General features: G+C 32.7%; 1 protein-coding gene across 1 annotated transcript in view; it reads right to left on the bottom strand.

The window, feature by feature from the left end:
* Positions 1–2,702: 2,702 nt before the first annotated feature.
* RNF180 (ring finger protein 180) overlaps positions 2,703–22,505 on the bottom strand; it is a 193,938-nt gene continuing 174,135 nt past the window's right edge. Inside the window, exon 7 of the mRNA XM_017548581.2 lies at positions 2,703–3,746. Coding sequence (XP_017404070.2) covers positions 3,547–3,746 — 200 coding nt within the window. The 3' untranslated portion in view covers positions 2,703–3,546. The remainder of the gene's footprint in view (positions 3,747–22,505) is intronic.

Raw genomic sequence — 22,505 nt, 5'->3', positions numbered from 1 at the left:
GTAAAAGAGTAAGGGAAGTTTAGAAGGACTGTGTTTTACAGTAGTTAATGGTTACATGTAAAAAGAGAAATAACCACAACAAACTTTGTGATAACAGTCTAAAAATTATTTTTTAAAGTACTAAAAAAAAAAACAAACCCATAATGGTCAAAGTACATCTATTGTACCATATGAGAGAACCTCAAGGACAGTGGGAATGGTGAAGTATTTGTTTTCCTGATGCTACAATAGAATCATGAATGTAAGATAAGTACATATTTTAGTAGACACTTGCTACTATAATATGTTAATGCCATGGTCTAAAGATACTTCTTGACGATGGTTCTCCTAGGATCTGTGCAAGAAAAAGTAATAACTAAAATGTATAAAGTCTTTTTTTTTTTTAAAGTCTTATTATAGGTGTTATCTTCAAGAAAAAGCATAGGAAAATAAATGCATTCTGGGAAAAACGTATACATTGGTGGAACTTTAATGTTCTTTGAAAATTGACTGACAATCAGAAACACTTCAAGAAGTAAGAGTTGAGCATGTTAAAGCATGCAAACCTTTAGGAACACTTTCCTAAATGACAGTGTTCTCTGGGTTCAACTACAGAATTCTGTTAAGAAGCAAAGACTTCAACTCTAATTGTATTTAATCAGAGAATGCTCTTCTATAAGGCATTCTTTGAGAAATCCATATAAAAATTAGATGTTTACGAATCTGTGTATTCATTTAGCCATACAAAAGATATTTAAATGAAAATTTTATTAACTGGAATTTTGTTATGCCATAGAGCTATCTTAGGAACAAGATTCCAAGGCAGAAGTGAAACCGATGGCGGCACTGCTTTTATATTTAGCATGTAATACTAGAGTGGCATTAATAATATGGCAGATACAGAAATGTTTTTTTCCCCATTTTGGATTATGGTGATTCACAGTGGTAGAAGCTTTATAAAATATGAATTCTGATTCTTTTTCAATTCGGTCTAATTTAAATTCCCCTAGCTTATGCTAAGTATAAAGAAATGGGTCTGAGTTTGTGAATTAGCTTTTTTAAAATTAAAAAATAAACAATCTGCTGAAACTATTCAGAAATGTACCTCAATTAGGGTATTTTTAAAAAAAATATGTGAACATGTTTAAAAGTAACCTTTACCATAATTAAGCTTGGTAGAAATAGAAATTATTGATAATGATAAATCATAAAATTAAGCTCATTAAATAATATTACTTGGGAAAAGTACTATACTTCATTAACTTTAACATTTTTCTTCTTTTCCTTTCTTTGGCTTTGTATTGGACAATGAGTTTTTACTGTGAGGGATGCTAAAGAAAAGCATTTAATTCTTTGTTTTACTTTAAAACTCATCCATCTATTTTATTTTGAACGGCTACTGTGTACTACATACCAGAAGAAACCGGTTTCTTTCCATCTCAGATTTTATCTGGCTTCTTATAAGCTGGCAGATCTAGGAAATGCTATACTTCTTAATATATAGCAGTTTTAATCTCCATTTGTATAAAATTTAATAATATTTTAAGGTAAAATTAATTTATAATTTTATGAATTTACTTCTACTTTTAATATTCTTTAATTTTCAGATCAGGTTATTAGTCAAGACGTATATACTCAATCCATTTTGAATGCTTTTCCAGATTATGCTTTCTTCATTGAAGGGTTCATATTTAAGGTTATCATAAATATTTAATAGATTGAGATCTATAAATCACTGACCTGACTAACAAATATATATTGGGAATTAACTTTGTTTCTATGAGAGATCTGCATCTATAATAACACTTATTTAGTTTATGTATAATTAAAATAAACTTTTATTGTAATTTAGAAATGAATCAATATTCATTGCTAGAGGGTATAAGCCAGAAGTTGCCTAGGAAATGGCTGCAATTCATTTGAAAGTTCTTAAAATTTTGCAACTCCTCACATATGTGTGTTGTTAACTTTTCAATCTTGTTATATATTTTAAAAGCGATGATATTTTCCCTTATGTTTATTTACTTTGAGCAGTAAATCAGTAATTACAAATATCCATTTGAGTATAAACTTATCTGTGTTTCTAAATTGTATTTTGTTTTCTGCTTTCTGGATTTGATGTCTAATATATACTATTGTCTTTAATAGACGTAATTTTAAACACAATAATAAGGACAGCATTAGAATAAAAATCAGTACCCATTCTTCTACATTTCTTAGAACATCACATACCATCAGTCAAGTGCTTTTATTGAAATATAGTTAGTAGCAATTAGGCTAAATTTTGGCTTTCATAGATTGGAACTGTTAAAGCCCAGTTGATCCTAATGTTTTTGGATAGTGGTAGTATTTATAGTACCATGAAAGATTCACATATTTTATATAAAAGTATGCTTATTGAATTACCAGATATATGACATCATAGTGTAGAATATTAGATTAGTAGTTCATAATAAAAACTGTTGTCTCAGGTTTCACAAAGACCACTAGAATAACTGACTAAATAAGCTTAAGTCTCTCTTCCAGTTTTTCATTTTTAAAATTAGGCTACCTGCCCCAATTCTATTTCACATCGTAGTGATTCAGATCTTATTTTTAAATTTTAATAATGAAAAATTAAGGATTACTATAATTAAAAATGTCAAATTTTCTTTCTATAAATCCATAAGCCTATTTTAACAATTCTTTATTCCAGACATTAAAAAACTTAATTAACGATAGAAAAAAAATTTAAAAGCCACCCTTTATTGCACATGTACAACATATTTGACGATCTCCTACTGGTCTCAAACTCCTAAATGAATCACTAAATTACATTTGGTCATGCATTGCTCTTGTAGAATACGAAAAGTCAGTAAATTTTCTATTTCTTCAGGTGATTCATCCTTCAATCTAGAAAAATGTTAATACAGCTTCCTAAAGTGTCTATTCATAGGGATTAGTCTCATAATTTGTATTTACTATTCTGTTTATAATAATTTAAAATGTTGCACTAGTTAGAACTATACAAAAAGAATAGTCAGTTTTCTTGGTAATACAAAGGGATATAAGTAGCGATAATTAGAAACCAAAACTGAATATACCCTGCTAGATTAGTTCCCGGAGAATATGGTTTATCTTTAATACATATAATTTGCCTGAGAATAAGTGATTGACTAAATATTCTATCAGTAAAGATAATACCTCCCTAGATTGTCATTTCTTTTTATATCTTTACTATTTTTAACTGGAGAGAAAACTTCAGTTTTTTATAATTAAAATAAGTATTAAAGTGATATTATAAAATCAGACCCCCAAATCCTAACCCAAGATCAACTATGAAATTAATAGTGCATTGTTGTTAAGTGCTGGGTAGGTTAGCTCTTGAATAAAGTTTCGTTTGTTACATGAAAAACATTAATAAATAAATAAATTATTCTCAGGCTTTCTATAAACACCAACAGTTTCTATAAACACCAACAGTATAATGCAACATTAAAAATACTTCAAAGCACATTTTTAAAATGTTTAAGCAATTGTTATTTACATTGTTTATGGTTGGCCAACTGTAGTAATGTATGAAAATTCCTAAAACGGAAAGAAAAAATAGCAAAGAAAGCAGAAAACAATGAATCCAATGACCCAGTTCACTGAATAAATATATATGATCACCATATCCATGTCAAACCACCATCCACGGCTATCATCCTCAAAGTGCAGGTAATCCATCCTGTGTGCACCATGTGGGAACTGCCTTCTTGTAACTGGAGCTGCATGTCTGTGGAAACCTAGAAGATGTATGAACATATTTTAAAGCCCATTAAATGCAAGCATGAGTTCAGAAAAGAAGCTGCAATATGAACACAAAAGTACACTAAAGCATATCTTGATTTCACTGAGTGGAGTTATGTTGTATTCCTGACAGTTTTTTCAATGACAAACAATTATTAGAAGCCCCTTCTAGTTCAGAGCATTAAAGGCAAGATAGCAAAGAACACAGGATACGAAGTCAAGAGATTTACCTAGGTCTGCCACTTCACTGGGGCGAGTTATTTATCTCTTTTGGTCTTGGATTTCTCATCTATAACATCTAATTTCTTCAAAACTTTGTGAGGATCAAATGCAATTATTTTCAGGAGAACATTTTCTAAATTTAAACTTTTTTCATGTTTTATTTTTACAACTGCTTTTAGTGATCACCAACTTAACCTTATACTTTGAGAATTTCATTTAGTTTAGTTCTTTTTTTTTATTATTCCATTTATTTTATTGCATTTTAGGTTCTGGGCTACATGTGAAGAGCACGCAAGATTGTTGCATAGGTACACACATGGCAGTGTGATTTGCTGCCTTCCTCCCCATCACCTACATCTGGCATCTCTCCCCTTGCTGTCTCTCCCCAACTCCCCACCCCCCACTGTCCCTCCCCTATTTCCCCCCAATAGACCCCAGTGTGTAGTGCTCCCCTCCCTGTGTCCATGTGTTCTCATTGTTCAATACCCGCCTATGAGTGAGAACATGCGGTGTTTGATCTTCTGCTCTTGTGTCAGTTTGCTGAGAATGATGGTTTCCAGGTTCATCCATGTCCCTACAAAGTACACAACTCATCGATTTTGATGGCTGCATAATATTCCATGGTGTATATGTGCCGCATTTTCCCTATCCAGTCTATCATCGATGGGTATTTGGGTTGGTTCCAGGTCTTTGCTATTGTAAACAGTGCTGCAATGAACATTCGTGTGCACATGTCCTTATAGTAGAACAATTTATAATCCTTTGGATATATACCCAGTAATGGGATTGCTGGGTCAAATGGAATTTCTATTTCTAGGTCCTTGAGGAATTTCTATACTGTCTTCCACAATGGTTGAACTAATTTACACTCCCACCAACAGTATAAAAGTGTTCCTATTTCTCCACATCCTCTCCAGCATCTGTTGTCTCTAGATTTTTTGATGATCGCCATTCTAACTGGCGTGAGATGGTATCTCAATGTAGTTTTGATTTGCATTTCTCTGATGACCAGTGATGATGAGCATTTTTTCATGTGTTTGTTGGCCTCATGTATGTCTTCTTTTGTAAAGTATCTGTTCATATCCTTTGCCCACTTTTGAATGGGCTTGTTTGTTTTTTTCCTGTAAATCTGTTTTAGTTCTTTGTAAATTCTGGATAACAGCCCTTTGTCAGATGGCTTAGCTGCAAAAATTTTTTCCCATTCTGTTGGTTGCCGATTCACTCTAATGACTGTTTCTTTTGCTGTGCAGAAGCTGTGGAGTTTAATTAGGTCCCATTTGTCTATTTTGGCTTTTGTTGTCAATGCTTTTGGTGTTTTGGTCATGAAGTCCTTGCCTATGCCTATGTCCTGAATGGTTTTGCCTAGATTTTCTTCTAGGGTTTTTATGGTGTTAGGTCTTATGTTTAAGTCTTTAATTCTTTCAGCAAAGCTCTAAGAAGAATCTTACTTCATTTTGGCATTGAATGAACTGGACAGACATAATGATATTTCTTTAAGGAAATTTAGCTTTAATTTCCATAGAATTCAAAGCATGGGGGTTGCTTGGTACATAAAAAGTAAATCTTGAAAGTAAACTATATTCTACTTATTACTAAATGAAATATGACATTTCTGAGAAATATTACATCTCATAAAATACAATGTTTTCTTTGTATATTTATATGCTAATTAAAGCTTCAGAATAAACCTGCTCAATAGCAACTTGCTTTTGTTGGTTGACCATTATATAAACTCAGTCATTTAAAAAACAAAATTCAACATTCTGAGAACTGATAACCTATTAATCTTTTGATTTTTACATATCTACTTCCAGTTTTAAGTGTTTCTGTGATTATTCGTGTTGGGTAGCAGGGATAGCATAATAAACTAGGCAGAAAAAAATGTAATTCTTTGTAGTGCTTGCTAGCAACTCTGGTGATAAAAGTTCTGTGAAGCTCTAGCTTGAAGCAAATTCTGCTTCATTCATTATAACAATCGAGTAATGTTAAGTATTATACTCTAGGTCATGCTGCTTATTCTGATGGCAAGGTTGTGTTTACTTGGGTATTAGTATGGTCATTTAAAGTCAAATCTCTTTAATTGAGAACTATCCTATTTTTTATGTATTAAGTTTATTTGGAAATTATGTTTACTTATGTAGGTTCAAAATATGAAATTTAAAAAGATGAGATAAACATGAAATAAGTGATACTTTATTTTATTCTTATTTATTTTTATTGAGATGGAGTTTCACCCTGTCACCCAGGCTGGAGTGCAGTGGCGCGATCTTGGCTCACTGCAACCTCTCCCTCCCTGCCTCAGCCTCTCGAGTAGCTGGGATTATAGGCGTATGAGACCATGTCTGGCTAATTTTTTTTGTATATTTAGTAGAGACGGGGTCTCAAACTCCTAACTTCAGGCAATTCACCTGCCTCAACCTCCCACAGTGCTGGGATTACAGGTATGAGCCACTGTGCCCAGCTGAAAATAACTGGTATTTTAAAATAATTGTAGAGCTACATTGAAATAGGTTTTTAAATAATTTCTAATTGGTCTTGGTTAACTTTCTATCATATCTGATTTGATTTAAAAACATGTTTTTTACTGATACACAAATATTGTACATTTTTATGGCATATATGTAATATTGTTTATCGCTGTAACCAAAAAAGCCTGAATAGCCAAGGAAATGCTAAGCAATAAGAACAAAGCTGGAGGCATCATGTTACCTGACTTCAAACTATACTACAGGGTGATAGCAACCAAAACAGCATGACACTAGTACAAAAGTAGACACAGGGACCAATGGAGCAGAATAAAGAGCCCCAAAATAAGGCTGCACATCTACAACCATCTGATTTTCAACAAAGCTGACAAGAACAAACAATGGGGAAAATATTCCCTATTCAATAAGTGGTGCTTGGATAACTGGCTTGCTACATGAAGAAGATTGAAGTGGACCCCTTACTTATACCATACATAAAAATAAACTCAAGAGAGGTTAAAGACTTAAATGGAAAACCCTGGAAGACAACATATGCAATACCATTCTGGATATAGGAATGGGCAATGATTTCATGATGAAGATGCCAAAAGTAACGGGATCGAAAGCAAAAACTGATAACTGGGATCAAAATAAACTAAAGTGCTTCTGCACAGCAAAAGAAACTAGAGTAAAGAGACAACCTACAGAATGAGAGCAAATTTTTACAAACGCACCTGACAAAGGTCTAATATCCAGCATCTATAAGGCACTTAAACTAATTTACAAGGAAAAAACAACCCATTTAAAAAGTAGGCGAAGGACAAGAACAGGCATTCTTCAAAAGACATACATGAGGCCAAGAAACAGCAAAAAAGCTTACTATCACTGATCACTAGAGAAATGCAAATAAAAACCACAATGAGATACCATCTCACACCTGGCAGAATGGCAATTATTGAAAAGTCCAAAAATAACAGATGCTGGTGGGACTGCAGAGAAAAAGGAATGCTTATACACTGTTGTTGATGGGAGTGTAAATTTGTTCAACCACTGTGGAAAACTGTGTGGTGATTCCTTAGACCTAAAAACAGAAATATCATTCGACCCAGCAATCCCATTACTGGGTATATACCCAAAGGAATATAAATCATTCTATCATAAAGACACATGCACGTGTATGTTCTTTACAGAACTATTCACAATAGCAAAGACATGGAATCAACCTAAATGCCCAACAGTGGTAGACTGGATAAAGAAAATGTTGTACATATACACTGTGAAATACTATGCAGCCATAAAACAGAATGAGATCATGGCCTTTACAGGAACATGGCTGGGGCTGGAGGCCATTATCCTTAGCAAGCTAATGTAGGAACAGAAAACCAAATACTGCCTGTACTCACTTATAAGTGGAGGCTAAATGATGAGAATACATGGACACAAGAAGGGAGCAATAGACACTGGGGCCTATCAGAAGATGAAGGGTGGGAAGAGGGAGAGGAGCAGAGAAATAACTATTGGGTCCTAGGCTTATTACCTGAGTGAAGAAATAATGTGTGTATCAAATCCCTGTGACATGAGTTTACCTATATAACAAACTTGCACATGTACCCCTGAACCTAAAAGTTAAAAAATTATTTTAATCTATAAATTTAAATTTCTTATTTCTAATATGATAAATTAAATAGTAAGTATAAGATTTTGTCTGGTAGGGTTGAGCTTATGAGGATCACAAGCCACTCTAATATCCAAGGTTACTCTTTTGTCTACCAAATACCAATTTTTGTCCCTATTTAAAATGTATGGTATAGGAGACAATACAGTTAAAACTATTATGATCACATGATAGTCAATGTATATGTTTTAATATACACAACCACTTCATTTTAAAAAGGATTTGGATTGGAGTTAATAGTAAGAGAAGCTTCTGCACCAGGAATTTGCTTTTACAGCATAATCATAACTTACTCTTTGTGATAAGCTGATAATTACTTTGGTATTAAGACATGGTTTAAAGAGTACTCAATATTTATAGTTCATTGTAACTATGCTATAGTTCATTTTAGCTATGCTATTTTAAAATAAGAAACATAATAAGGACACATACTTCATTTGCCACATAATCCAGTGAAAAAAAAGCATACTGCAGAGAAAATTGTGCTCTTCAAGAAATATGAAGAATTGAATTCTTGTGCCAGTATTCCACATACTCATTATTCACAAGTCAAAATAATTTATCTGTATCTACAAAGATGTTCATATGGTTTTCTCCTTTAATCTGTTAATGTGATGAATTCAACTTGTGAATTTTTCTAATGTTGAATATTCAATTTATTAAATTGATTTTCCTCCTTCATATATACCATTCCTTCATATGGATAAATTCCATATGTCCCTAATATTGGTTTTTATATACTGAGGAACTTAGCTTGTTACAATTTTATATGGCATTTTAATGCATATGCTAAAAGGGAGATTGGTCTATAGTATTCTGTTTTATGCTATTTTTGCCTGGTTTGTGTATCATGATTTTATTGGCTTCATAAAACACGTTGGCTGTTAGGTGACAATTTTTCATGGATCTCTGTGTGTCTGCACATCTTGCAAGCAGAAGTACTAACTGCCTTTGTTCTGGACTATGTTTTGAAAGATATTTGCATAGCAAACTGTCTTGGAAGATAAGAGTGTCTCCCTTTGGAGCAGCATGTAGGTTTGTTTGTATTCTTAGAACATAGCATATTTAATGTCTGTTATAAAAGATTTGAGTTTTGTAAGCTTATAGTTCTCCCATGTAACACACCACACTGCATATGTGGATATGATGATTCAGGTATCCATCACATATGCGGCTACTCCAGCTACAGCTGTGAGTAACAAACCATCCGTGTATTGTCTTCTGCCACCATCTATGACAGTGGTCAAATAAAACTGTTAGCTTACAAATAGGGTAAAATCTCAGCCATTAATAGTTCAGGCATTGGCAATCTTGTAATCTCTTATTATCTTCAATAATTTGCATAAAAATAGAATTCTTTGATGGGGATAGCATTGAATCCATAAATTACTTTGGGCATTATGACCATTTTCACGATATTGATTCTTCCTAACCATGAACATGGAATGTTTTTCCATCTGTCTGTGTCCTCTTATTTCTTTGAGCAGTTTTGTAGTTCTCCTTGAAGAGGTCCTTCATGTCCTCTGTTAGTTGTATTCCTAGGTATTTTATTCTCTTTGTAGCAATTGTGAATGGGGATTTGCTCTTGATTTGGCTCTCTGTCTGTTATTGGTGTATAGGAATACTTGTGATTTTTGCACATTGATTTTGTGTCCTGAGGCTTTGCTGAAGTTGCTTATCAGTTTAAGGAGATTTTGGACTGAGATGATGGGGTTTTCTAAATATACAATTGTGTTGTCTGCAAATAGAGACAATTTGACTTCCTCCTTTCCTAATTGAATACCCTTTATTTCTTTTTCTTACCTGATTACTCTGGCTAGAGCTGCCAATACTATGTTGAATAGGAATGGTGTGAGAGGGCACCCTTGTCTAGGGCCAGTTTTCAAAGTGAATGCTTTCAGTTTTTGCCCATTCAGTATGATATTGGCTGTGGGTTTGCCATAGTTTTATTATTTTGAGATACATTCCATCAATACCTAGTTTATTAAGAGTTTTTAGCATAAAGTGCTGTTGAATTTTGTCAAAGGCCTTCTCTGCATCTATCGAGATAATCATGTGGTTTTTGAACGGAAAACAAACAAACAAACAAAAAAAAACCACCTTAAACTTCATATGGAACCAAAAAAGAGCCTGCATAGCCAAGACAATACTAAGCAAAAAGAACAAAGCTAGAGGCATCACACTACCTGACTTCAAACTATACTACAAGGCTACCGTAATCAAAACAGCATGGTACTGGTACCAAAACAGAGATATTGGCTAATGGCACAGAACAGAGGCCTAGGAAGTAATGTCACACATCTACAACCATCTGATGTTTGACAAGCCTCACAAAAACAAGCAATGGGGAAAGGATTCCCTGTTTAAGAAACGGTGTTGGGAAAACTGGCTAGCCATGTACAGAAAGCTGAAACTGGACCCCTTCTTGACACCTTATATAAAAATTAGTTCCAGATGGATTAAAAATTTAAACATAAGACCTAACACCATAAAAACCCTAGAAGAAAACCTAGGCCATACCATTCAGGACATAGGCATAGGCAAGGACTTCATGACTAAAACACGAAAAGCAATGGCAGCAAAAGCCAAAATAGACAAATGGGATCTAATTAAACTTAAGAGCTTCTGCACAGCAAAAGAAACAATCATTAGAGTGAACTGGCAACCAACAGAATGGGGAAAAAATTTTTGCAATCTACCCATCTGACAAAGGGCTAATATCCAGAATTTACAAAGAGTTGTTCTTGAGCCATTTCTAATAACTTTTATACAGAATTATCCATTATATCCAAGTTTTCAAATAAATTGGACTAAAACTTTCATTAATTGTACCCTTAAGGCTTTTCAGAAATATTCTAGTCTCTGATTACATGGTTTGTAGTTCCTGTCCCTTGGAGGTTAAGAATGGCCATGGGACTTGACCAGTGAAAATGATTGTCCAATGAAAGCAATGTGTGTTGTTTCTGGGTCGAAGCATTTATCAGTTTTAGTCTTTCTGCAGCAGTCTCTTTTTCTCTGCCACAGTAACCAGTAATATACCAGACAGAGAGGCTTCTCTGCCATGGTGATTTAGGTTGGGCTCCATGGTTTAGGATGTGGCGTAGAGCACCAGCAGTTCAGGGAAAATTTTAATCTTACTATGAATTCATACTGAAACAGTGACGTAACTAATAAAACCACTGAAGAAATGGGGGATAAAAATGGAAGTTGAATCTGACTTGTTTTCCCACATGGAGAAAACAAACTCTTGGAGAAATTCACTGTGGTGAAATCAAAGAGCAGGAAGGACCCCTGAAGAAAATATCCAAGTTGCTATCAGGTTTAGGAGATTATAAAGATTACAAAGTTACTCCTGTCTCTTCTTGAATTCTATTTTGTAGAATTTACCTCAGAGTGATTTCTCTCTCACATCGTAGAAAACAAGGCTACGACTTTTTCCCCCTATAGTATATGATTCAAATTTATATTCACCAACAAAGACCATAAAGTGAACTCTATTATTTTGAAGTTTCTTTCAGAGATAGAAAAACTATATCTGAACAGTTATCTCACTAATTTTTCTCATTTTGGTAGGCTGTACTGTGATAGTGGGCATTCAATACGGTTTTGAATGGATGGATGAGTGCCTGCATAAAAGGATAGAGTTTATAGAATATAAAACGAATAATTGTATACTTTTGAGGCTGTCCTAAATCGAGGCTTTCAAATATATTTTCAGCAGGAATTGAAAATTACTATGAATATATTTGAAAGAATTTTGTAGGTTCTTTAGAGGCTAATTCAGAGCCTTGAAATTAGTATTAAATAAGAGACATGTCCTATATTTCACATATGATGGGACAAATAAAAGGTTAAAGCACAATATTTTACTGCTTCGTATTACATAAGAATTTTGTTGTGTCAAAAGTTGATTGATATAAGTAGGTCTTAGCAGAGGCGGAGCAATTTATTTATAGTCACAACTAGGTATAGAGTTACTGTTAATATACTTGAGAAATTAATGCAAAATAGACTTTAAATTTCATCTTTTCTCTTATATCTTTAGGCTTTTAGAGTAAAAAGTATTAATTCTGAAAGTTAACCTTTTATATTGAATAAGTTAAAATCTGTTGCACATTACTTAACCCTGTAACATCTGCTTAAATTTCAATATAGTTTATAAAATTATCAATTTAAATTATAAAATTTTGTTTTAGTTCAATAACCAGGTATGAATTGAATACCATTTTTAAAAAAGAAATAGTTTTTATTGGGTAAGGTATATATAATATAATGTTTGTCATTTTAATCAATTTTAAGTGTACAACTCAGTGGCATTAATTACATTTACTGAATTGTATAACCATCACCACTATTTATTTTCAAGTGTTTTCATTATCCCAAATAGAAACTATAGCCATTAAGCAATAACTCATGACTCCCTTTCCCCAGCCACTGGTAATCTCTATTCTACTTTCTGTCTATATGAATTTGCCTGTTCTAGATATTTCATATAAGTGGAATCACTCAATCTTCGTCTTTTTGTGTTTGGCTTATTTTACTGAGTATAATGTCTTCCAGGTTCATCCATATTTCAGTATGTATCAGAACGTCATTCCTTTTTTATAGCTTTTATTCCTTTTTTACCTATCGTATGTATATACCACATTTTGTTTATCCATAGGTTGTTTCCACCTTTGGCTATTGTGAATAATGTTGCAGTGAACACTGGCATACAAGTATCTTTGTGAGTCCCTGTTTTCAATGCTTTTGGGTATACACAGAACTGTAGAGTCATATGGTAATTTTATATTTAACTTTTTGAGGAATTTACTTCTCATCAGCAATGTATCAGTTCCAATTTCTCCTTGTTAACACTTTGTATATATAGTCTGGATATTAAGCCATTATCACAAATGATTTGCAATCATTTTCTTCCATTCTGTAGGTAGCCATGTTGTCTTTTTACTTTCTTGATAATGTCCCTTGCACCACATTTAATTATTATTATAATTTTTTGAGACGTTTTCCCTCTGTCACCCAGGCTATAGTGCAGTGGCACAGCAACAGCTCACTTCAGCCTCACCCTCATAGGCTCAAGAAATGCTTCCAGACTTCAACCTCCCAAGTAGCTAGGGCTACAGGCATGCAACGCCATGCCCAGCTAATTGCAATTTTGTTGTTGATGTTAGTAACAGGGTCTTGTTATGTTGCCCAGGTTGGTCTTGAACTCCAGGCTTCAAGAGATTCCTTTCAAAATTTTTAATTTTGATGAAGTTCAATTTACTTTTGTTGCTTGTGATTTTGATGTCATATCTAAGACTCCACTGTTCATAAATACCCCTATTTTACAAGTTTTATGTTTTTTAGTTTTTATATTTAGGTCATTGATCAACTGGGAGTTAAGGGGTCCAACTTCATTCTTTTGCATGTGTAAATCCAGCTATCCTAGCACTATTTATCAAAGAGACTATTCTTTTCCAAATGAATGAACTTCATTAGTAGCCTAGTCAAAAATCAATTGGCCATAGATATATGAATTTATTTCTGTACTTTCTGTTCCATTGGTCTATATATCTATCCTTATGCCAGTACTACACTGTTTGGATTACTGTAGCTTTGTTGTAAGTTTTGAAATTATGAACACTGTACTTCTTTTCGGGATTTCTTTTGGTTATGCAGGACCCCTTGAAATTCTGTATGAATGTGAAGATCATCCTTTCCATTTCTACAAAAAGCGCTGTTGAAATTTTGATAGGAATTATGTTAAATGGCCTTGGGTACTACTGATATCTTAACAGTATTAAATCTTATAATCTATCAACACAGGATGCCGTTCTACTAATTTGAATCTTCTTTAATTTCCTTCAGCAATGTCTTATAGTTTCCAGTGTGCAAGTCTTTAACATCCATGCTTAAAATTATTCCTAGGTATTTTATTCTTTTAGATGTTATTATAAGTCAAACTGCTTTCTTAGTGTCCTTTCTGGATTATTCATTGCTAGTGTACAGAAACACAAATGATTTTCCTGTGCTGATCTTATAACCTGCCATGTTGCTAAATTAATTAGCTCTAATTGAATTATTTGAGATTTTTTTATATACAGGATTAGGACATCTGAACAGAGATAGTTTTACTACATCTTTTCCAATTTGGATGGCTTTTATGTATTTATTTTTTAAAGCCAAATTCCTCCAGCTAGAGTTTCTAGAATTATGTTGAATAGCAGTGGTTTAAAGTGGCCATCCTCATTTTGTTCCTAATTTTAGGGGGAAAGCTTTCAGTTTTTCACCGTTGAGTGTGACATTAGCTATGAGGTTTTCATAAGTGCCCAGCGTCACGTTGAAGCAGTCTTCTTCTATTCCTAGTCTTCTGAATGTGTTTATCATTACAGGGTGCTAGATTTTGTCAAATGCTTTTCTATATCATGTAAAACAATCATTTCCCCCCTTTATTAATGTGGTAGATTACATTGATTTTCCTATGTTGAACCATGCCTGCATTCCTAGATAAATCCCATTTGGTAATAATGTATAATCCTTTTAATATGCTGTTAGAATCAGTTTGTAAGTATTTTGCAGAGAATTTTTGCATTTATACTCCAAAGGGATAGTGGTCTATAATTCTCTTGTGATAACTTTGGCTTTCATACTGAGGTAATGCTGGCCTCATAGAATGAATCATGAAGTGTTTATTCTTCAATTATTTTTTAAAGAGTTTGAGAAGGATTGGTGTTGCTTCTTTAAATATTTGACAGAATTCTTCAATGAAGCCGTTTGGTCCTGAACTCTTCTTTCTTGGGCATTTTGTGATTACTGATTCACTCTTTTTACTGGTTATAGTCTGTTGAGATTTTCTATTTCTTCTTGATTCAGTTCAGATGATTTGTATGTTCTCAAAAATTCCTACATTTCACTTAAGTCCTCTAACTTGTTGGTATATAACTGCTCATAGTATTCTCTTATAATCCTTATTTCTGTAAAATTGGTAGTAATGTCTCTTCTCTCATTTCTGTTTTTATTTATGTGCATCCTCTCTTTTGTCAGTGTAGATAAAAGCTTGCCTGGTTTTTTTGATGTTTTCCTGACCAAATTTTGGTTTTGTTGATTTTATTTTTCTATTCTGTATTTCCCTATTCTAATCATGTATTATTTCCTTCCTTCCGCTAGCTTGGGGTTTAGAGTGCTCGTTTTTCTAGTTCAAAGTATAAAATTATGTTGACTTGAGATCTTTTTTAATGGAGGCATTTACTGCTATAAAATTCCCTTTTAGCACTGCTGTTGCTGGATCCTGTAAATTTTTGGTATGCTGCATTTTTGTTTTCATCCATATCAATGTATTTTCCAATTTCCCTTGTGCTTTCTTCTTTGACCCAATTGGTTGTTTAAAAGTGTGTTGTTTAATTTCCACATAATAGTGCATTTTTCAGTTTTCTGTTTGTATGGATTTCTAGCTTCATTTCATGTGGTCAGAGAAGGTATTTTGTATAGTTTCAATCTTTTAAAATGTATCAAGACTTACTTTGTGGTAATATGATGTCTTTTTAACTTTGATGACTTTAAGTACCAAAAGTAAACATGGATTTACATATTTTAATTTTTTCCTTAGTTGATAGGGGCTATACTTGTCATTAGGTTATATGACATACAACATTATGTATTTATATTCATGAATTCTGGGTTTATGTTATACTATTTCAAATTGGATACAATTAGGCTAAACATGATTTATTTTTTATTTTGTTTCCAGAGTACATATATTAATATAATAAATATAATAAATACTAGAAGGAAATTTTTGTATTAAAAAGATAAGCAAACAGCGCTTAAATAGTTTTGACTGAATGACTGCTTTCCAAGACTGAGATAAATACAATCTCTAATTAGTTTGTTTTACTTCAATAGCATTCAGTTTATGTTCAATTACATTTCTAATGTAGTCATTTTATTTTCAAAATTGAGGATTCTTTTCCACATGAATGAAGCACAAATTAGTTTTTTTCTGTAATAGAATATGTTTCTCTTTACTTCTGTTAATATGGAATACAGAATAAACTAGATATTACCAATTAGTCTATTTATAATCATATAGCTATATATTAGAAACTTAAATTAATTGGTAAAGTTTCAACAGCAAATTTAGCCTAGAGATCTTAACTCTTAAATTTAACCTAATCTCTAACATATTACAAAATTATATTTTGTCAGGAAATACATCAAAGAGTCTCATTTAGGTGGTGGAACAGAATGTATTAAGTCATAATTAACAGTCATTTAGGATAGGTATGTTCCCCCATTTTATAGATTAAAAATAAAAAAAGAAGACTCTAGCTTTCAGAGTTTAGTTGATTTGCCATAAGTTACATATAAGTGATGGAGCTGAGTCTTCAGTTTCTGTTTATATATCTGTGATAGTACTGTGAATTTCAGATATTTCAAATTTTAAGACAATTCAAAAATCTTCTCTCAGTAGCCTGACATTTTATATTAAAATATTTCAACCAAATTGCTTTTCGAGAAGACAGCTATTTTTTAAAAATCATTTTATCTGTTCTCTCTAAATACACAAATAGATCTCACTTTAAAATCCTTTCTGTGGCATTAAAATAATAAGCAACTCTAATTATGTCTATTTGTAACCTCAGTTGTTCTCAAGAGGGTTGGTGGGAGACATTTGGAAATATAAGGGGAATTTTTGATATAATAAATGAGGGGATTTACTTCTGGTTAGGTATGCTAAGTGTTCAGCAGTGTTGATTTAGTCTTGTAGCAAGCATTGTTGGGTTAGAACTGACCAAAAGGTGTCTTTTTAGGAAACACTTTAGAAGTTATTTAGCAATCTTTCTGAAACAAAATAAGGAATTAAGGAGAAAATGACTCATAGGTGGTTAAAATTTTAACTGAAGCTTATTGGATAAACCTCTCTTGTCAGATCATGTCTCAGACAAGGTATCATTTAAGTAGCAATATTCATATCAAAACAATGCTATACTTTCTAAATCTACAAATAAAAATATTTCACGTGGTTAATATTAAGTTATATCAGTTGGTAATCAGTTTTATAAATATATATAGTCTTTTAGAGAACAAAAAGAAATCTATTTGATAATTTTAGACTTATATACAGATTTTGTTACTAGTACTTAATATTTTAAATATCAATCATCCCAACAGGAATTGTTGTTCAGAAAAGTCAGGCTCAATTTAATGACAATTCAATTTAGAAAAAAGTTTTATCTGGTTGAGAGATTATTTTGTTTTGAGGGTTAAAAAAATCACTATTGCTTCGGTTTATTATGTCTTATCTTTTCATAGCTCTGCTGCTTGTGTTTCTGACATAATCAGTGCTCATTTGAAAGGAAGTGGAGATTCAGCTTGAAAAACCTCCTATGGCCACCAGTTGTTTGTATAATCTCTTTTAAAAGTGAATATTAACCTATCCTTTTTTAATGTGTGAATTCTTAGGACTCTAATGAATGCAGAATAAAATAACTTGAAAGCATAGGTTTTTTTTTTTTTTTTTCCAAGTCATTTAAATTCTCTCAAATTCTCTCTTAAATTCTCTTCGGAATATTTTTAGAAATTATTCTATGGCTTTTCATTTTCTCAGGCCAGAAAAAGTAATAAAAGAACACACAGTACCTGTAGTATGTATTATTGTTTTCTCTTTTTGCTATTTTAGAAAAAGATATTTAAATGTAGTATTGAAGGAAAAATTAATAAAATACAATGAAATATATTTAGATTTATATTATAAAATCTATAACTTATATATAACCTTGCATTATATCCAACTACCTATAAAATATTTCAGCATACCAGAAATGCATAAGATACATATTTTTGGTGATAATATAATTCAGTAGCATCTTTATTATTAACAAAATAATGGTTTTGTTTACATAATAGTAGTATATACTATTTCTTAACAAAATCTTGAATTATTACAATATAAGCTTTGCAAAGTTAAACATGTATGTAGAGTAAGATTTTGCCAACAAAAACCATTTCATTGCCAGCATAGTTATGAAGTTTTTCTGCAACACTTTATTTTTGAGTGAATAACATTTGAAGCTGCTTTTATTAATAACACAGTCCTGTTACTGGTAAAGGCAAAGATTTCAACTTTTAAACTGTTCAGTTGTTTGCAAGTTTTCAACTGCAAATTATACACCTATAAATATTAAAACATTTCCTATTGTCCTATTTTAATGAATGCTCTAATAGCTGCTGAAATTTCTGAGTATATATTTCATTTAATATTAATCTGTTTTAAATCATAATAAACATGCCCTACTTCATGTGCACCACAACAATGAAAGATGCAGCTACAGTTACTGGATTGTAAGTCATGGTAGTAGCTCCACCACCTGGCAAAAAAGGTCTGACACTTTTAAGCCTCTCTTCAGATCATTAATGTATTCCTCAAATCACCAAAAGAAAGAAGTTGGAACTGGCCCTTCCGTCTTCTCCAGATAGTTGTTACCTTACTTTTTGGAATTTCTTTTCCTCTTCTGGGACTACCTTGATATCCATTTAAAACCACTCCTCTTTTTTTTTACATATTTTTTTGAATGTAATTTTTTATGGATGGAAAAAAAGGCAAATAAACTTAATGTCTTGAATATGGTACTGAAGTGCTATAAATAGTTGGTGGTCCCACAAATCCCATGGTCTTTTCCCCAGAGTGCTTGTTGTTCTCAGCATATTGGCTAAACTCCAGTTTGTACAATTACTTACAGATTTCTTAAATTTTCACTGTAGTTTCAACCAAACTTGTATCTGCTATACAAAGGGACAACAGCCATGCACTATTAAAGTATCACTATACTATGCCAGAGTTAACTTTATTTCCATGTGAGGAAAACACTGTTCGTCTCTTTTATTGATAGCATTGCATTTCTTCTGATTAATTCTTTCTTCATCATAATTCAGATATGCAGAAAATAAACAAGTCAGAGTATAAACAAAATAATCTTTCAAGGTACCTTTCCATTCTGAGTCCATAATTCTATTCTTATATTCCCAAGTCCTATTATCTTTTAGATCAGCGTAACCTTAACCGTGAGTGTTTGGCTACATGTAGGAATCATCTGGGGAGCCTTAAATAATACTCATGGTTTGAGACCCATCTCCAAAGATACTGAATTAATTGGTCTGGGATATGGCCCGGGCACTGGGACTCAGTCAAGGCCATAAATATGAAAGAACAGAAACTAGGCCAGGCACCGTGGCTCACACCTGTAATCCTAGCACTTTGGGAGGCTAAGACGGGTGGATCCCTTGAGGTCAGGAGTTCAAGACCAGCCTGGCCAACATGATGAAACCTCATCTCTACTAAAAATATAAAAATTAGTTGGAGGTGGTGGTGAGCACAGAGAATCGCTTGAACCTGGGAGAGGGAGGTTGCAGTGAGCTGAGATTGTGCTATTGCACTACTTCTGAGTAACAAGTAAAACTCTACATCAGGGGGAAAAAAAAAAAAAAAGAAAATAGTAGCCAGAATTGTTTTTTGTTTTTGAAAAAAACAAACCAAACCTTAGCTCTTGTCTTCCCTTGTGCATTTTTTTTCCCATCTGCCAACATGAGTTGAAGACCCTGGAATTTTCCAAGATTAGATGAAAAGTTCTGTTTCATAATAATGGTCTTGTTTTGTAGTTGCTCTATTTTGGGAAGCCCAATTCCTCAAATTTTAGATTAAGATTATGAATGCTGATGTTTCTCTCTCCTGGAAGTTCTATACCACTTTATCAGTATCATGAAACTAAATGCTCATTTGATTGATTTGAAATTAATCTGAGAAATTCACATTTTACTTTCCCTAGAAATAAATCAATGATTACAAACTGTAATTTCCTAGAAGCTGGTTATTTCATGTCGTTTTGAAAAATATTTTAACTACCAATATAATTGTACTTCACACACATAAAAAATCAGAACAAAAATTCCTTCCAAGTTTAAGGATTTTTTTGGTTCTAAAATAAATTTATAAGATTTTACGTATATTCAAAATAATGGCTCGTGCATAATAGTAGGGGTTTGGTCAGCAATGTGAGTTATATAATTATCCAATCCTTAACTTACATGAAGAAAAGCAAATTGTTTATAATGTGTTCCTTTTCGCATCTGTCATGACAAGTGCTATGAGTGTGGTTGACTGGAAGTGGCCCAGCCTTTAAAAAGAAATCCTAGCTTTCAAATCATTGAGATCTGAACGTTGTGGAAAATTTCACTAAGAAATTGCTTAGACTATAGACGGCATCTCTTCAATCCATCTTTAATTAATATGTTTTAAATTTATTTTATTTACTATCTCTCCATTATTTTTCTCTTATATCAACGTTGGAGTTATTATGGTATTTCCTGATAAAGTTGTGCCCAGAGACCAAGAAATAGCCCTTATGGATAGTTATCTTTCCAGTGAGAGGCATTGCTCAGGATCAAGAAGCCAAAACTAAGTGGAAACCCTGTTTATCAGGAAAGAGGATAAGACACAGAGTGCCATATATGGACACTTCTGCTGTGCAATGCACAACTCCAGAGGGCACCCTTCGTATATAACTATGGAAAAAGTGCTTCCTGGAGTTGGGCAGTATGGGATCCCTGATTTTAAAGCTCTCATTGCTTTCCTAAATTAGAAGAGTGCTGGAGGTGCATAAACTCAGGTGGATAATTCTCTATGATGATGTGGGCTAGAAACCATTTAGGGGGCTATAAATTAAGTTTGTAAATTATACCTTGCAAATTGCATTATCTAAAGTCTGGTGAATGGATCACTAGCCAAATGAGAAAGAAAACACTGCTTTTATTAATACAGGCAATCACCAGCAGTCTCCTAAATGCAAGGTTTATTGGTTAACTGGTTTGAAGGAGGGGCTTCTGGTTCCCTTCTCTACTCTTCATCTTGGGATCTATACAAATTCTGTAGTAAGATACAGAACTAAGCCTACAGACTGAAGTCTCAGTCTATTTAGTCAGTCAACTCAGCTGCATAAAGTAGAACTCAGAAACAGATGGCAGGTTACTGTCATTTAACCTGTAGCAAGCAGAAGAGAATGAGAAGAGTGAATTGGCTAAAAGAGGCCTTTCCTGGATTCAGAGAGAAAGTGCAAGGGCAACCACTATTAGAAGTGAAAGGGATAAAGTAAGTAATTCTACTCCAAAGCACGGACTTTGAACACAAAGACCCAAGCTACTGATAACACAAGCCCTTACCTTTCAGATTAGCCACTACTCTTCACAGGTGAAGGATCCTGTACACCATTATTGAGTAAGTGTGTTTTTCTTCTTTTTTTTTCTAGCAGTTCCTGAGATAGATGTGTTGAAATCTCCAACTGTGACAGTGGATTATCTATATCTTGTTTTAATTCTGTCAACTTTTGTTTTACATTTTTTTTTTACATTTAAACATTTTTTTACATATTTTGACACTTTAAGTTGCATACAAATTTATGGTTTTATGTTTTCATATGGAATTGCATCTTCTATTACCATAAAATATTCCTTTTTTTCTAGTAATTCCTGTTCACTTAAAGTCTAATTTTTTTATATTAACATAGCCACAGCTGCTTTCTTTTGATTACTGTTTACATATATATAATTTTCTATACTTCCAACCTTTCTGTACATTTATATTTAAATGTTGTCTCTTATAAATACCATTGGTTCTTGTTTTTAACACATCTGCCAATCTATTTTAGTATGAATTTTTAATATTTACATTTGTTTATTTGTTGTATCTGATCTTTATTATTTTGTATTTCTTTTACTGCTTTCTCATGGATCAACCAAGTATTTTTATATTGTTCCCATCTCTATTAGCTTTTTGTTTTTGATAAATGTTTTATTTTAGAATAGTTTTATGTTTACAGAAAAGTTAAACATAATACAAAGTTCCTGTATACTTCACACTCAATTTCCCTTATTCATATTAACATAGTATATGCCACGATTAGTTAGCCAATGTTATTACATTATTTTTAGAGTCATTATATATTCCCCATGAGTCAACTGGGATTATGGGTTTTGGGGAGGAAGTCCAGAGAATTGCGGTGAGCCGTCCTTGTTAGCTTTTTAATTATACATTTATTCATTTTTCCTTGAGTAGATTACTACAGTGAGTAACTATGCAACTTTTACTTATGACTGTATACTCTAAATTAGTACTTTTGTCACAAACAATGTAAGAACCTTAAAACATTTTAACTCCATTTACCACTTTCACCATTTTTGCACACAGCATATAGCGTATTGCAATAACTGTCATATCTTTCATTTTCTATGTTTAAACTCACCAGATATTGTCATTATAAATAGATAACATTTATTCATATTTACCCACATAATTACCCTTTCTGGTGTTCTTCCTTGCTGAAGTTCTGTGCTTCCAGCTAGGATCCTTTTCCTTTTGCCTA

This window comes from Cebus imitator, unplaced genomic scaffold (assembly GCF_001604975.1).
Source record: "Cebus imitator isolate Cc_AM_T3 unplaced genomic scaffold, Cebus_imitator-1.0 Scaffold211, whole genome shotgun sequence".
Lineage (NCBI taxonomy): Eukaryota > Metazoa > Chordata > Mammalia > Primates > Cebidae > Cebus > Cebus imitator.
Note: the sequence above shows the minus strand (reverse complement) of the source record. Positions and strands in the feature narration are given on the sequence as shown.